A 16037-nucleotide genomic window follows, 5' to 3' on the forward strand; every position below is an offset into this window, starting at 1 on the left:
TATTATAGCCAGCATCAAGAAAACAATTTCATTTTTTCTCGCCCTGTCTCTCTCTAACACACACGTAGCATAGGCGGCTTTGCTTAGAGTAAAACATTAGCACCTAGATCTCAGAGACTATAAAAGCTAGAGCAACCAAATTTGGTATCCACACTCCTAATATATCGGACCGAGACGAGTTAGTTTCAAAATTTCGCCACACCCCCTTCCGCCCCCGCAAAGGATGCAAATCTGGGGATATTCACAAATCTCAGAGACTATTAAAGCTAGAGTAACCAAATTTGGTATCCGCACTTCTGTTAGATCTCACTATAAAACCTTTATCTCAAAATTTCGCCCCACCACTTCCGCCCCCACAAAGGACGAAAATCTGTTGCATCCACAATATTGCAGATTTGAGAAAACTAAAAACGCAGAATCATAGATACCGACCATATCTATCAGATTGCTGAATCTGGATCAGATTAGATCATTTTTATAGCCAAAGGAAACAAATCAATTTGCAGTGGCTACGCAGCGCGTGACGTCACGCTCAGACTGATTTTCTGTCTCTCTCGCACGCACTCTTTGTCGTGTCGTTTAATATTAGCGGCCTCTGCCGGAGGAGAGCCATACTGACTTAGTATCGGGTATAACTCTAGAGTTGCGGTGTTCCCCCACAACGTTCCCCCTCGTTATAGTAAAGCACGTGAAGGGAAAAAGTGGCAAATTAATAACCACTTTAGATATCTCAAAAATTGAAAAACGCCAAGACGTGATTAAATTTTTTTGATGAATCTTAATCTGTCGGGTTCTTACTACGTGTTTTGAGTTTTTAACTGTCTCTAGTAATTCTGATGTCTTCGTAATTGAAGGTTAAAGTGAGGCCTTCAGCATGTGCCAACTTGTAATGAAAACTAATTTTTGAAAAGGTGTACAAAGTGAGTCCTACCTGGTCCCACCCTGAAACCTTTTCTGTGTCGTAGATTAATAAATTCTTTTTGAAATATATATAGTTAGAAATGCCACTTTTTACCACAATTCTTGGAATTGGCATTAATAGAGCATAACCTCAAATTCGAAAATGCAGATTTGTTTGCCGAATGGAATTCAGAGAAGGGTAAAATTATCAATTATTTGAAAACGGATCTCAAGGCGACATATCATATGAATTAATAAAGCTTTTGAAGATACCAGCAAGAAAATTTGTTACCGTTTGGCAACATACCGGAACAAATGCCGGTAAAATTCAAAGATGTTTGAACGAAAATATGTGGATTGGCCACAAGCCTTTGTTTCAATACATTTATCTTTATGTCCAAATATGCTAACTAAGTTCGTAAGGCTGTACGGGACCCAGTCGGAAAGCCGGCACATATCTCACTTAACGAGGCGTTAACCTTGCTTCTAGACAAGGATTTCGGCAATAATTTACGGAAACCTTTAAACGATTTTATTTTTATTTAAATCAAAATTTTTTTTAGTCGTGCAACGCCGTTTTCTTAAATAAAATATGCTTAATACTTTTTTTCACTATAACTAAAAATGTAAATATGCATTATTAAAAAAAGGGGCGGTGCCACACCCATTTTTTTCTTAAATCCATTTCTTATTGATTATATATATCCAATACAAACGAGGGGGAACGTTGTGAGTTGCTGCGGACACCGCAACTCTACAGTTATACCCGATACTAAGTCAGTATGGCTTTCCTCCGGCAGACGCCGCTAATATTAAACGACACGACAAAGAGTGCGTGCGAGAGAGACAGAAAATCAGTCTGAGCGTGATGTCACGCGCTGCGTAGCCACTGTAAATTGATTTGTTCCTTTTGGCTACAAAAATTATCTGATCTGATCCAGATTCAGCAATCTGATAGATATGGTCGTTATCTATGATTCTGCGTTTTTAGTTTTCTCGAATCTGCAATATTGTGGATGCAACAGATTTTCGTCTTTTGTGGGGGCGGATGGGGGTGGGGCGAAATTCTGAGATATACGTTTTATAGTGACATCTTAAAGGAGTGTGTGTACCAAATTTGGTTACTCTAGCCTTAATAGTCTCTGAGATTTGTGGTTGCCTCAGATTTTCGTCCTTTGCGGGGGCGGAAGGGGGTGTGGCGAAATTTTGAAACAAACTCGTCTCGGTCTGATATATTAGGAGTGTGGATACCAAATTTGGTTGCTCTAGCTTTTATAGTCTCTGAGATCTAGGCGCTAATGTTTTACTCTAAGCAAAGCCGCCTATGCTACCTGTGTGTTAGAGAGAGACAGGGCGAGAAAAAATGAAATTGTTTTCTTGATGCTGGCTATAATAGTAATACGATCCAATTCAGATTCTGCAGTCTAAAAGATATGGTCATTCTCTACGATTCTGCGTTTTTTGTTTTCTCGTATCTTTAAAATTGTGGATGCCACAGATTTTCGCCCTTTGTGGGGGCGGAAGTGGGCGGGGCAAAGTTTTGAAATATTTTTGTAGCAGTGACATATCACAGAAGTCTGGATCCAAAACATCGTTGCTCTAGCTCTTATAGTCTTTGAGCATTAGGCGCTGAAGGGGACGGACAGACGGACGGACGGACGGACGGACAGACGGACAGACGGACAGACAGACATGGCTCAATCGACTCGGCTATTGATGCTGATCAAGAATATATATACTTTATGGGGTCGGAAACGATTCCTTCTGGACGTTACACACATCCACTTTTACCACAAATCTAATATACCCCAATACTCATTTTGAGTATCGGGTATAAAAACTAAATGAAACGAGGGGGAACGTTGTGAGTTGCTTCGGAGACCGCAACTCTACGGTTATACCCGATACTAAGTCAGTATGGCTCTTCTCCAGCAGGCGGCGTCTAATATTAAACGACACGACAAAGAGTGCGTGCGAGAGAGACAGAAAATCAGTCTGAACGTGACGTCGGGCGCTGCGTAGCCAATGCAAATTGATTTGTTCCTTTTGGCTACAAAAATTATCTGATCTGATCCAGATTCAGCAATCTGACAGATATGGTCGTTATCTATGATTCTGCGTTTTTATTATACCCGATACTCAAAATGAGTATTGGGGTATATTAGATTTGTGGTAAAAGTGGATGTGTGTAACGTCCAGAAGGAATCGTTTCCGACCCCATAAAGTATATATATTCTTGATCAGCATCAATAGCCGAGTCGATTGAGCCATGTCTGTCTGTCCGTCTGTCCGTCCGTCCGTCTGTCCGTCTGTCCGTCTGTCCGTCCCCTTCAGCGCCTAATGCTCAAAGACTATAAGAGCTAGAGCAACGATGTTTTGGATCCAGACTTCTGTGATATGTCACTGCTCCAAAAATATTTCAAAACTTTGCCCCGCCCACTTCCGCCCCCACAAAGGGCGAAAATCTATGGCATCCACAATTTCGACGATACGAGAAAACTAAAAACGCAGAATCGTAGAAGATGACTATATCTTCTAGAGTGCAAAATCTGAACCAGATCGTATAATTATTACAGCCAGAATCACGAAAACAATTTCACTCTTTCTCGCTCTGTCTCACTCTAACACACAGGTTTCATGGTCGGTTTTGCCAATTGCAAAATATGAGTTCAAGGATCTCAGAACCTATAAAAGCCAGAGCAACCAAATTTGGTATCCACACTCCTGTGATATCGGACCTTGACCGTTTCCTGTCCAAATTTCGCCACACCCCCTTCCGCCCCCGCAAAGGACGAAAATCTGAGGCAACCACAAATCTCAGAGACTATTAAGGCTAGAGTAACCAAATTTGGTACACACACTCCTTTAAGATGTCACTATAAAACGTATATCTCAGAATTTCGCCCCACCCCCATCCGCCCCCACAAAGGACGAAAATCTGTTGCATCCACAATATTGCAGATTTGAGAAAACTAAAAACGCAGAATCATAGATAATAACCATATCTATCAGGTTGCTGAATCTGGATCAGATCAGATCATTTTCATAGCCAAAAGGAGCAAATCAATTTGCACTGGCTACGCAGCGCCCGACGTCACGCTCAGACTGATTTTCTGTCTCTCTCGCACGCACTCTTTGTCGTGTCGTTAAATATTAGCGGCGTCTGCCGGAGGAGAGCCATACTGACTTAGTATCGGGTATAACCGTAGAGTTGCGGTGTCCGCAGCAACTCACAACGTTCCCCCTCGTTAGTTTTCTCAAATCTGCAATATTGTGGATGCAACAGATTTTCGTCCTTTGTGGGGGCGGAAGGGGGTGTGGCGAAATTTTGAGATATACGTTTTATAGTGAGATCTTACAGGAGTGCGGATACTAAATTTGGTTACTCTAGCTTTAATAGTCTCTGAGATTTGTGAATATCTCCAGATTTGCATCCTTTGCGGGGGGGAAGGGGTGTGGCGAAATTTTGAAACAAACTCGTCTCGGTCCGATATATTAGGAGTGTGGATACCAAATTTGGTTGCACTAACTTTTATAGTCTCTGAGATCTAGGCGCTAATGTTTTACTCTAAGCAAAGCCGCCTATGCTACGTGTGTGTTAGAGAGAGACAGGGCGAGAAAAAATGAAATTGTTTTCTTGATGCTGGCTATAATAACAATACGATCCAATTCAGATTCCGCAGTCTAAAAGATATGGTCATTAACTACGATTCTGCGTTTTTGGTTTTCTCGTATCTTTAAAATTGTGGATGCCACAGATTTTCGCCCTTTGTGGGGGCGGAAGTGGGCGGGGCAAAGTTTTGAAATATTTTTGTAGCAGTGACATATCACAGAAGTCTGGATCCAAAACATCGTTGCTCTAGCTCTTATAGTCTTTGAGCATTAGGCGCTGAAGGGGACGGACAGACGGACAGACGGACGGACGGACAGACAGACAGGGCTCAATCGACTCGGCTATTGATGCTGATCAAGAATATATATACTTTATAGGGTCGGAAACGATTCCTTCTGGACGTTACACACATCCACTTTTACCACAAATCTAATATACCCCAATACTCATTTTGAGTATCGGGTATAAAAAGAGACAAGCACTTGCAGAAATAACAATGCAGATAAGTAGTAGACTGGAGTGGAGACGACGGAAAAACAGGTAATAAAAGAGATACTACACTGGAACAAAGAAGAGACAATACAGGTACAATTGATTTACGTTTACAATATTACAATAAACATAACAATTTAAAATAATGTCTATATCTTTTTCTATAATTACAGGGAAGACAAGAAGCATCTGCCGGCATAGCAAAACACAATGCTTGTAAAGACATTGCGTTGCATACCGGCCGACCCCGTCGTCCCCCCTAGTCGTCGAAATTGGCGTCATCCAAAGTCGTCGGAAGTAGCTGCAATTAGCACCTCGTCGTCTTTGTGGCTGTGGCTGCCCTCTTGGAGAACCAGTGGCACTGGTCCGGCCACCAGCTGGGAGCCAGGAGTAGACGGCACACATATTACTGTGGCGACACGGGTCTGGCCGCCAAAGTGAAATGGATGTGAGTGTGTGTGTGCGTCGGCAATTGCGGCCCTAATGTAGAGCGAGTGGCACTGCACTATGGTCCGAACGACCACTTTTGTTGGCCAAAATTAATAACTCCCGAACGGAACAAGATTTTTATACCCGATACTCAAAATGAGTATTGGGGTATATTAGATTTGTGGTAAAAGTGGATGTGTGTAACGTCCAGAAGGAATCGTTTCCGACCCTATAAAGTATATATATTCTTGATCAGCATCAATAGCCGAGTCGATTGAGCCCTGTCTGTCTGTCCGTCCGTCCGTCTGTCCGTCTGTCCGTCCCCTTCAGCGCCTAATGCTCAAAGACTATAAGAGCTAGAGCAACGATGTTTTGGATCCAGACTTCTGTGATATGTCACTGCTCCAAAAATATTTCAAAACTTTGCCCCGCCCACTTCCGCCCCCACAAAGGGCGAAAATCTGTGGCATCCACAATTTCGACGATACGAGAAAACTAAAATCAGAATCGTAGAAGATGACTATATCTTCTAGAGTGCAAAATCTGAACCAGATCGTATAATTATTACAGCCAGAATCACGAAAACAATTTCACTCTTTCTCGCTCTGTCTCACTCTAACACACAGGTTTCATGGTCGGTTTTGCCAATTGCAAAATATGAGTTCAAGGATCTCAGAACCTATAAAAGCCAGAGCAACCAAATTTGGTATCCACACTCCTGTGATATCGGACCTTGACCGTTTCCTGTCCAAATTTCGCCACACCCCCTTCCGCCCCCGCAAAGGACGAAAATCTGAGGCAACCACAAATCTCAGAGACTATTAAGGCTAGAGTAACCAAATTTGGTGCACACACTCCTTTAAGATGTCACTATAAAACGTATATCTCAGAATTTCGCCCCACCCCCATCCGCCCCCACAAAGGACGAAAATCTGTTGCATCCACAATATTGCAGATTTGAGAAAACTAAAAACGCAGAATCATAGATAATGACCATATCTATTAGATTGCTGAATCTGGATCAGATCAGACCATTTTTTTAGCCAACAGGAACAAATCAATTTGCAGTGGCTACGCAGCGCCCGACGTCACGCTCAGACTGATTTTCTGTCTCTCTCGCACGCACTCTTTGTCGTGTCGTTAAATATTAGCGGCGTCTGCCGGAGGAGAGCCATACTGACTTAGTATCGGGTATAACCTTAGAGTTGCGGTGTCCGCAGCAACTCACAACGTTCCCCCTCGTTATTTATTATACCCGATACTCAAAATGAGTATTGGGGTATATTAGATTTGTGGTAAAAGTGGATGTGTGTAACGTCCAGAAGGAATCGTTTCCGACCCTATAAAGTATATATATTCTTGATCAGCATCAATAGCCGAGTCGATTGAGCCCTGTCTGTCTGTCCGTCCGTCCGTCTGTCCGTCTGTCCGTCCCCTTCAGCGCCTAATGCTCAAAGACTATAAGAGCTAGAGCAACGATGTTTTGGATCCAGACTTCTGTGATATGTCACTGCTACAAAAATATTTCAAAACTTTGCCCCGCCCACTTCCGCCCCCACAAAGGGCGAAAATCTGTGGCATCCACAATTTTAAAGATACGAGAAAACCAAAAACGCAGAATCGTAGAGAATGACCATATCTTTTAGACTGCGGAATCTGAATTGGATCGTATTATTATTATAGCCAGCATCAAGAAAACAATTTCATTTTTTCTCGCCCTGTCTCTCTCTAACACACACGTAGCATAGGCGGCTTTGCTTAGAGTAAAACATTAGCGCCTAGATCTCAGAGACTATAAAAGTTAGTGCAACCAAATTTGGTATCCACACTCCTAATATATCGGACCGAGACGAGTTTGTTTCAAAATTTCGCCACACCCCCTTCCCCCCCGCAAAGGATGCAAATCTGGAGATATTCACAAATCTCAGAGACTATTAAAGCTAGAGTAACCAAATTTAGTATCCGCACTCCTGTAAGATCTCACTATAAAACGTATATCTCAAAATTTCGCCACACCCCCTTCCGCCCCCACAAAGGACGAAAATCTGTTGCATCCACAATATTGCAGATTTGAGAAAACTAAAAACGCAGAATCATAGATAACGACCATATCTGTCAGATTGCTGAATCTGGATCAGATCAGATAATTTTTGTAGCCAAAAGGAACAAATCAATTTGCATTGGCTTCGCAGCGCCCGACGTCACGCTCAGACTGATTTTCTGTCTCTCTCGCACGCACTCTTTGTCGTGTCGTTTAATATTAGACGCCGCCTGCTGGAGGAGAGCCATACTGACTTAGTATCGGGTATAACCGTAGAGTTGCGGTCTCCGAAGCAACTCACAACGTTCCCCCTCGTTTAGTGTATTTCCACGCAAAGCACCTGCATTGTTTACCTTTTCTCTTTATCTATTCCTCAATTGACTACGCGTTGCAACACTGCACTTTCTGAATTTTCGATCTCATTTCTTTAACCCCTTCTTCCCCCCCCCCCATTGTTATTATCGTAATTAGTGCGGTTCTCCGACACCCCACTACAAAATTATTTCAATCTGTGATAAATCTTCGGCGGCAACGGTGCTGACAATTGAATATCGGTTTCGTAATCGACTTTCAAATCAGCATCAGTTGCCGCCACACCCCACTACGGCCTAAATTGAGCCAAAAATGCTAGTCTTCGCATAAATCAACTACGTTCCCTATAAACTGCCCGCCCACATGTACATGTTACATTCCTAGTCGTCTGCCCTCAGTAGGCGGCAAGGGTAGTAGAGGGGACTGAAGACCACATACCGCATTACAGCCAACAAAACATCAAGTTGACGAACTCACAGGGGATTGCAAATCAAATTTTAAGTTAGGGAGAATTACAAAGAAAAGACAGCATACTTTTGAGCGTGGCCCCACTTTACTTTCTTGACTCACACCACACACACACACTTGACACCCTCTTGACAATTCGTACTTTTGGAGCCTTTTGCCCCGATCGTGGAATGGTCTCGAGTCTGGGTCTCTGTCTTAAGTGGAAAGTCGTGTCGTGAACGTTGTGGAGTCGAGTCGTGTTCGAGGTTTAGTCCCTCCGTCAAAGTGCCGAATATTTTGTCTCTCTCTTTTTCTCTTTTTCCCTTTCCCCCCCCTGCTGACTGCGGGCCTAGTCGAGGTTACAAGTGTTTCGTTGCTGCAGTTTATATGTTTGTAAATTAATGTGCCATCAATAAGTACCAGTGTGTTTGAGTGTCGTTTAAAGTTGAATTGTAAAAACAAACAAAAAAAATGTACATATATTAATATTAAGACATATACTGTCCACAAACTGAAATTAATAAAGCAACGCGCTTGGTTGCTGGCGGCTCACACCCCAGCCTCTCAGCTCCTCCCCAGTTGGAGCACTGAGAGCCCTCAACCCAAAGCGGGTATATATTGGTAAAAAAAGAAAGTGATATTCTGGTCAGATTCAGAAGTTACTCTTCATTGGATCAGATCCCACCCTTCGTCGTTGTCAACATTCGTTGCGAACCGAGTAGCGGAGATTCAAGAGTGGTCAAGTGAAGCTACGTGGCGGCATGTGCCAACAAAACAGAACCCAGCAGACATAGTTTCGAGAGGTTGTGACGTAGAGGAAATCGTGCAGTCGATCTGGTTTGGTGGACCAGAGTTCTTAAAGTTTGAAGAAGAGAGCTGGCCCAGAAATCCACACTTCGAGCTTTCCGAAGAAGAGATACAGATGGAAAGTCGGAAGAAATCGGTCACATTGACCGGCGCGGCCAAGTCAAATTATTTAGTGGATGTAATCGAGGGATACTCGTCACACCTCAAACTGCTAAGAGTGTTCGTTTTCGTGTTCCGCTTCATCCGAAAATGCAAAGACAAAAGTCTCAACTTTGGAAAAATTCCGTCATCCGTAGAATACGACGAGGCGTTTCTAAAAATAGTCGAAATAACACAGAAAAATGAGTCTCAAGAAGATATTGAAAGGGTTCGTAAAGGCACCAAGTTAGGCCCCAGTCTTCAGCGCTTGAATCCCTTCATCCATGAAGAGGCTGGGACATGGTGCTCTTTTTCGTTGTTGCGAGTTGGAAGGCGACTAGTTAACGCTCCTATGTCATATAATGCCAAGTTTCCCTTTTTATTGAAAAAACGCTCGCAGTTTGTGCGACATACGTTCGCTATCTGCATCAAACGAGTTTTCATGCCGGCCCACGAGCACTCGTGAGTATCCTTAGACAACGCATTTGGATAGTGAATGCTCAGGCTGTCTGCAGGGCGACAGTTAGGTCATGTATTCGTTGCTTTAAATGCAAGCCGCTACTCCAGACCCAAATGATGGGCAACTTACCCGCAGACCGGCTCCGTGCTCTCCGCCCATTTTCAGTATGTGGCGTTGATTTTTGTGGCCCAGTCTATACGACTCTGAAAATTCGTGGAAGGCCCCCTTATAAGTCCTACATAGCGTTATTTGTCTGTTTTGCGTCCAAGGCGGTTCATTTAGAAATTGTCTCCGATTTGACGACTAATTCCTTCTTGTTGGCATTCCAAAGGTTCGTCGGTCGTCGAGGATGTCCGCAACGCGTGAACTGCGACAACGCGACAAATTTCGTCGGAGCAAGTCGCCACTTCAGCGAACTGCGGAGGAAGATAGAGGCGGAAGCGGACGCGATACGCGAATTTGCGTCAAGAAGCAGGTGCGAGATTGCCTTCATACCGCCTCGAGCACCGCACATGGGCGGACTTTGGGAGGCCGGTGTGAAGTCTGCCAAGGGCCTACTCCTACGGGCAGTCGGAAGCGCTCTCCTCACCGCAGAGGAGCTGGAGACCGTGCTGGTCGGGATCGAGGCGGTACTCAACTCGCGCCCGCTAGGACCCCTAAGCCCAGACCCAAGCGACGGAGACATACTGACTCCCGGGCACCTGCTGACAGGCGGGCCGCTCATCGCACCCCCAGCACCCAGGACCCCGGACCAGGAGGGTCTGAGCTGCTTAAAGCGATGGCGGCTTGTCTCGTCAGCCAGGCAAATGTTCTGGCAGCGATGGTCCCGGGAGTATGTGCTGGGATTGCAAATAAGATTCAAGTGGCACCAGGAGGAACCAAACATCAAGGAAGGCGACCTCGTAATCGTCGCCGAGGACAACCTGCCCCCTCAACAGGGGCTCCTCGGAAGGGTGGTCGTTACAACCGCCGGGCAGGACGGAAGGGTCAGAGTGGTCGACCTAAGGACGAGCAGCGGAGCCACGTTCAGGAGGCCAATCCACAAGTTGGCTCTTCTGCCACTGGTTTGAAGCCTTCCAGGCCTTCAACGGGGCCGGTGTAGCGCCATTTGGCGTATAATAATTGTTATTAGGATCGTATTTTATGAAGTCTAGTGTAAGTTAGGCTAGGGCAAAGCGGGAGCGCAATATAAGCTCGCTGTCTCGCTCTTGGCGAATTCGCCCCGCTTTGCAACCGTAGGTAAGATAGGCGCAGAAGAAATTGTTTGAATATATGAAGAGAAGTCGAGAAAAATCTATGAAAACGAACGCACGCACTCCTTTTTTTTTCGTCGTCGTAAAAATACAAATTTGCAGTCACCCAAGTTTTTCGGTCTCTTTATTTTAGAAAAACTATTCTAAATTTTCAGGAATTAATGATGCAGTATCGAAACTTTAAAGGAATCATTTAGTCACGGCACTTTGTAACGGCAATGCCTTATTGTAAAATTAAACTTATTTTTCGCTGAAATATTTTAAAAGTTAGGCGTATGCCAAACCTTTCTTTTTTATCACCCACTTATACAAAAAAGATTCTTTAGCGAGCGGGAACGAAATTAACTCTGAATTATGCTCGCACTTGTCATGAGATAGGAGAGTGGAACTTTTCTCCCTCTCTCTCTTTCTTACACAAAAGCCCGCCGTTCTGTCTCGCTTCCCTCCGCCAGAGCGAACACACTGCACGAGAAAGAGTGTGTGAGATGGATAGAGAGATCGAGAGAGAATGAGTAAGCGCGTGGAAGGCGATTTGGTCGTTATAATAACGATCCGATCTCATCCACATTTGACAGTCTAGTAAATATGGCGTTCTCTACGATTCTGCGTTAATTGTGAATGCCACAGATTTTTGGTCTTTGTGGGGGCGGACGGGTCCAGGTGTCTGGATATACAATTTGGTTGCTCTAGCTTTCATGGTCTCTGATATCTAGGTGCTCATCAAGGACGCTCATAGGACGAAAAGGCTTCCTTCTGGAAGTTACACTCATCCAGAGCCACATCTATTTGAGTACCATGGCCCTTCAAGAGTTCATGATTTGTTAGCCCCATTTGTCAAAGATATACATACTCGACATGTTTACTCCTCCGAGGACAGCCAAACCAAAACAGTAGTGAGTGAAGGGCCGATGTCCACTCGTTTTTAGATTCTGATCCTTTCGAATTTCCTGAATGTACCGACCAAATAGCCCTTGAAGTGAGTGTCACTTTCTCATGGAGTACATTCATCGCCTCAATTTGGCATTCTCTATTGCTAGAAATTGAACACGAAATACGTATATTCTGATATTTGGTACATTGTGTGGGCTTAACGAAAAATAATGCTTGGCGTTGTACGTCGGCTGGTCTCCCAGGCCTTCCCGCAGCGCCTGCGACCACGTCCCCAGGCTATCCAGCGCCGCTCCGCCTCGCAGGCGGTAAACCAGATGTTGCAGCTCCAGCAGATGGACATGTGTGCGGATCCTCCATCCCGCGGACTTGTGGTCGGCGTGTTCGCCGACGAAACGGACCGCAATGATGCTGGCGTCCTCACCGCGGCCGGTTGGCGGTACAATGTCCAGAAGACTGCCGGCCGATTGCTAGAGGTCCTCCGCATGTCCGGACCCATGCCCAAGCGGGGCGAGGCTCGCCTTTTCTTCGCGATCGAGCCAGAGCGCATCCCCTATTACTCTGTGGTGGCTGTGGTCGGCCTCGGCAAGGAGTGCCTCGGCTACAATCCCTACGAGGTGCTCGACGAACAGAAGGAGGCGATCCGTCGCTCCGTGGCCGCCGCCTGCCGTATCCTGGCCGAGCTGGACACCGACAGAATCGAAGTTGAAAACTGCGGCCACGCCGAGTCCGCCGCCGAGGGGGCCGCATTGGGCATCTGGCTCTACCAGGAGCTGCGTAACCCACAGAACAGGATTCCAGTGCCGTCGCTGGACTTATACGCAAGAAAAGACGAGGTCTGCGACCTCGAAGGATGGCGCATTGGTCTGCAGAAGGCAGCCGCCCAGAACCTGACGAGACAGCTGCAGGAGATGCCCTCCAACCTCCTCACACCCACAGCTTTTGCGCAGAATGTCGTCGAGGTGCTGTGCAAATCCGGTGTCAATGTGGAGGTCAAGGTCGAGGGCTGGGCCGAGAGCCAGTCAATGCACGCCTTCCTGGCTGTGGGCAAGGCCTCGTGCGAGCCACCCATCTTCCTGGAGCTGAGTTACTACGGCACCTGTGCCGAGGAGCGCCCCATTGTGCTGGTGGGCCAAGGCGTGACTTACGATGCTGGAGGATTGTGCCTGAAAGAGAAACATGAGCTCTTCCATATGCGTGGCGACATGACCGGGGCCGCCGTTGTGGTGGCCTGTTGTCGAGCTGTGGCTGGCCTGCGTTTACCGGTAAGTACTCAGGACAGAAATGATATCTCCTTGAATAATAATGCTGTTCTTAGGTCAACATTCGCGGCCTGATACCTCTTTGTGAAAACGTAGTGGGCTGCAATTCGGTCCGTACTGGGGACATGGTCAAGTCCATGAACGGCAAGACCATCGAGATCCAGTGCACCGATCACGAGGATGTACTGGTCCTGGCAGACGCCCTGCTGTATGCGCAAAACTTCTGTCCCAAGTGCATCATTGACGTCGGCACCTGCTCGGGCTACATGCGGCAGGCCCTGGATGAGTCGGCTGCGGGGGTCTTTACCAACTCGGAGATCCTGTGGCAGCAGATCAAGCACGCCAGCATGCATACCGGAGATCGTGTGTGGCGCTTCCCATTGTGGAAATATTACAGCAAGGCCGTGCGTGCCGGGGGACGCAGCGATGTGCAGAACTATGGCATTGACCGAGGTGGACGTCCCTGCAAGGCCGCTGCCTTTCTCCGTGAGTTTGTGCCCTGTGGCCAGTGGATGCATATTGTGAGTATTGTGGGGCGCTTTGTTGGGGCGCAGATCTTATGGACTTTCTCCCTCAAAGGATGCCACAAATGTTATGGTGACAAAGGGCTTCGAATACGAGTATCTGCGCAAGGGAATGGCCGGCCGCCCGACCCGAACACTGGTGGAGTTTATTGCTCAGACGATTTGCAAGGATACGGCCCCACGTTTGGCCAAGTAATCAATCTCTAACGGGAATCCAATGTTATATATATTTTTTACTGTGTTTTTTGACGATGCCACACACGAACACAAAATTACACTTGAGCTATGATCACTCTATTTTACATATGTTTTCGCATTTTTAATCTCCACACAAACACATGCGGCACATTCGTTTATTATGAAATTGTAACGTATAAAACAGAGAAACAGCGCTAGTGTTCGATCTTTTGTTGGGTCCTGGGCTTCCAACTATTGAACATGATAACTAGACACTGTGGATTATTGCTTTGTCAGACTCTACCCGGAATCGGGTATTATATGTAATATCTGTGGTATCACTAAAAGTGAGTGCTACGCCAGGGAGACTGCATGAGTAATCACAACGTTTATGTCAATGGGTGGATAGTTTTGCAGCAGCTTCACATTCGAGGCAAAGTCGTTCTCTAAAATTGCTTCCCTTTGGATTCTATAAATCAGTAAATACATCAGTAAATGCAAATGAATCAGTTGAAAGTCAGCGCATGCTTACAATATCATGGTTCAGCAGATTTTGATGAGAAAATTAAAGCGCTGCTCGTCCGAGAATACCTAATCCCAAATTCGCAGCACATCGGGCAGTGGAAACTCCTGCGAGAGCAGGAGGGTGAGCCACCTGAAGCTGTAGTACTGCGGAGGCAGCTCTTGGCTCTTCAGATGCTATATCTTTAGTCTTCAGCATGTTAGATAGCAAGGCCCATCATGAACTTTATACCACCCTCCGCATCGTCCAGAGTCTTGATGAAGAAGTCGCGTATCTCGCTCATTAGAGCCGTGAAGCAGAAGAAACAGTCTGCCTCCGCGTGGGCGCGGTACGAGAGATCCGGATCCGAGGCCATCACATAGTAGATGGGTCCGACAATCTCATTCTTGCCCTGTACGTAACCCAGGCCAGGACGTTCGCCGAGCTGAGCACCGTGGGCACTACCCGTTTGTGAAGCCGGCGCCCGTGCTCGCCTTTACTGTGCACCACAATGTCACAGGGATACTCTGTGGGCTGCTGAAAGAACGAGATGTCGGGACACAGGCGCCTCACATCTTTGCCGATCTGCAGCAGAAATTTGTTGTCATTGAAGAATGTGTTCCAGGCGCTTTCTGGCCCCTCGCTAAGCGGATGATCTTGTAGGCCAACGCCCCTTGAATCAACAGCGACGTCCCCGTCCCCGTCGCCTTCTCCAGCTCCATTGCAGCTGTGTCCCGGGGGGAGTACCAATTCCTCAATGAACTGCTGGTACAGGGCTCGCTTCTGGGCCAGCGTGGTCGTCCAACTGCTGCGTCTTGGTCCCAAGTAGCCCAACAGCAGTTTCCAGCTGAGTGCACGGAAGCTTTATACATCGGGCACACCTGTGGATTGGATTGGATTCATGTCCATGAATTACTACGCCTATCAGAAGTGTGATATCCCACCATTAAACGTCAGTCTGCGCAGCTCCTTTAGGTCAACCACATCCTGGGCCAGCGCATCATCGAACTCTTTTACACTGAAAGATACAGGGGGGGATAACAATCTTTTGTTCTTAATTCCCGAAAACACGTCACATTTTTGTGTCGTCCATACCGCGCCTTGAAAATGGACATGCTTTGGCTGTATGCGGGCGAGGATCTCAGTTTGCTCCATGCAGGGACAGTCGCTTTGCAATGATGTGGACTGGACTTATATTATTGCTTTGTTGTCATCCAGCCAGCTGCATTATTGCTTTTCCCAATACAGTTCGAAGCAGAAACAATTTTGATATTCCGTCGAATATTTTTAGATATCTAGATATCTCAGCCCTGCCCACATAATTTTATCCGATTAATGAATCAATTTTCTACTTAACTGTCTTGTTTTAAATACTTGACTTTAATTGTTTTTGCCTCAATTTTGGTTCCTCAACAACAATATATGTATCTGAAAACCCGAACTTAGCCCTCTTAAGCCCCCTCTATTTAAATAGTTCAAATACTGGAGGTAAATGACGGAAAATATTAACGATTGTAAATTCTTCTTGTAGGCTCATGCTACCTTTCCTCTGAACTTAAAAAAAAAAAACACTATATCTGTTCAGCCACAGACATGTAAATCGGAGTCGAGCATTACTACTCGCTGCTGCTACCAGATCAACAGCTAAGCTGGGATGGATTGTGGCAGGAAAAGTCAAATCTGCCCACAATTCCTCACCCATTTGTGCAACGGGAGTAAACGAGCTCATGGAAAGATTCTGCACTCTGGACAATCTAGAGACGGAAGATAAACCACGCACTCCAGTGGAAGC

The 16037-nt window shown here is 46.0% G+C and overlaps 1 protein-coding gene and 1 pseudogene across 1 annotated transcript; one reads left to right on the top strand and one right to left on the bottom strand.

Moving 5' to 3' along the window:
* The first annotated feature begins 11943 nt into the window (after window positions 1-11943).
* LOC6604081 (cytosol aminopeptidase) lies at window positions 11944-13948 on the top strand. Its single transcript, XM_026994253.1, has 3 exons — window positions 11944-13045; window positions 13099-13563; window positions 13622-13948. The coding sequence occupies exons 1-3, from the start codon at window positions 11993-11995 to the stop codon at window positions 13760-13762; spliced, it is 1659 nt and encodes a 552-aa protein (XP_026850054.1). The 5' UTR covers window positions 11944-11992; the 3' UTR covers window positions 13763-13948.
* A 149-nt stretch (window positions 13949-14097) lies between these two features.
* LOC6603201 lies at window positions 14098-15360 on the bottom strand (annotated as a pseudogene).
* Between the last annotated feature and the right edge of the window lie 677 nt (window positions 15361-16037).

The sequence above is a fragment of the Drosophila persimilis genome, unplaced genomic scaffold, assembly GCF_003286085.1.
Source record: "Drosophila persimilis strain 14011-0111.01,24,50 unplaced genomic scaffold, DperRS2 tig00001598-arrow-arrow-pilon, whole genome shotgun sequence".
NCBI lineage: Eukaryota > Metazoa > Arthropoda > Insecta > Diptera > Drosophilidae > Drosophila > Drosophila persimilis.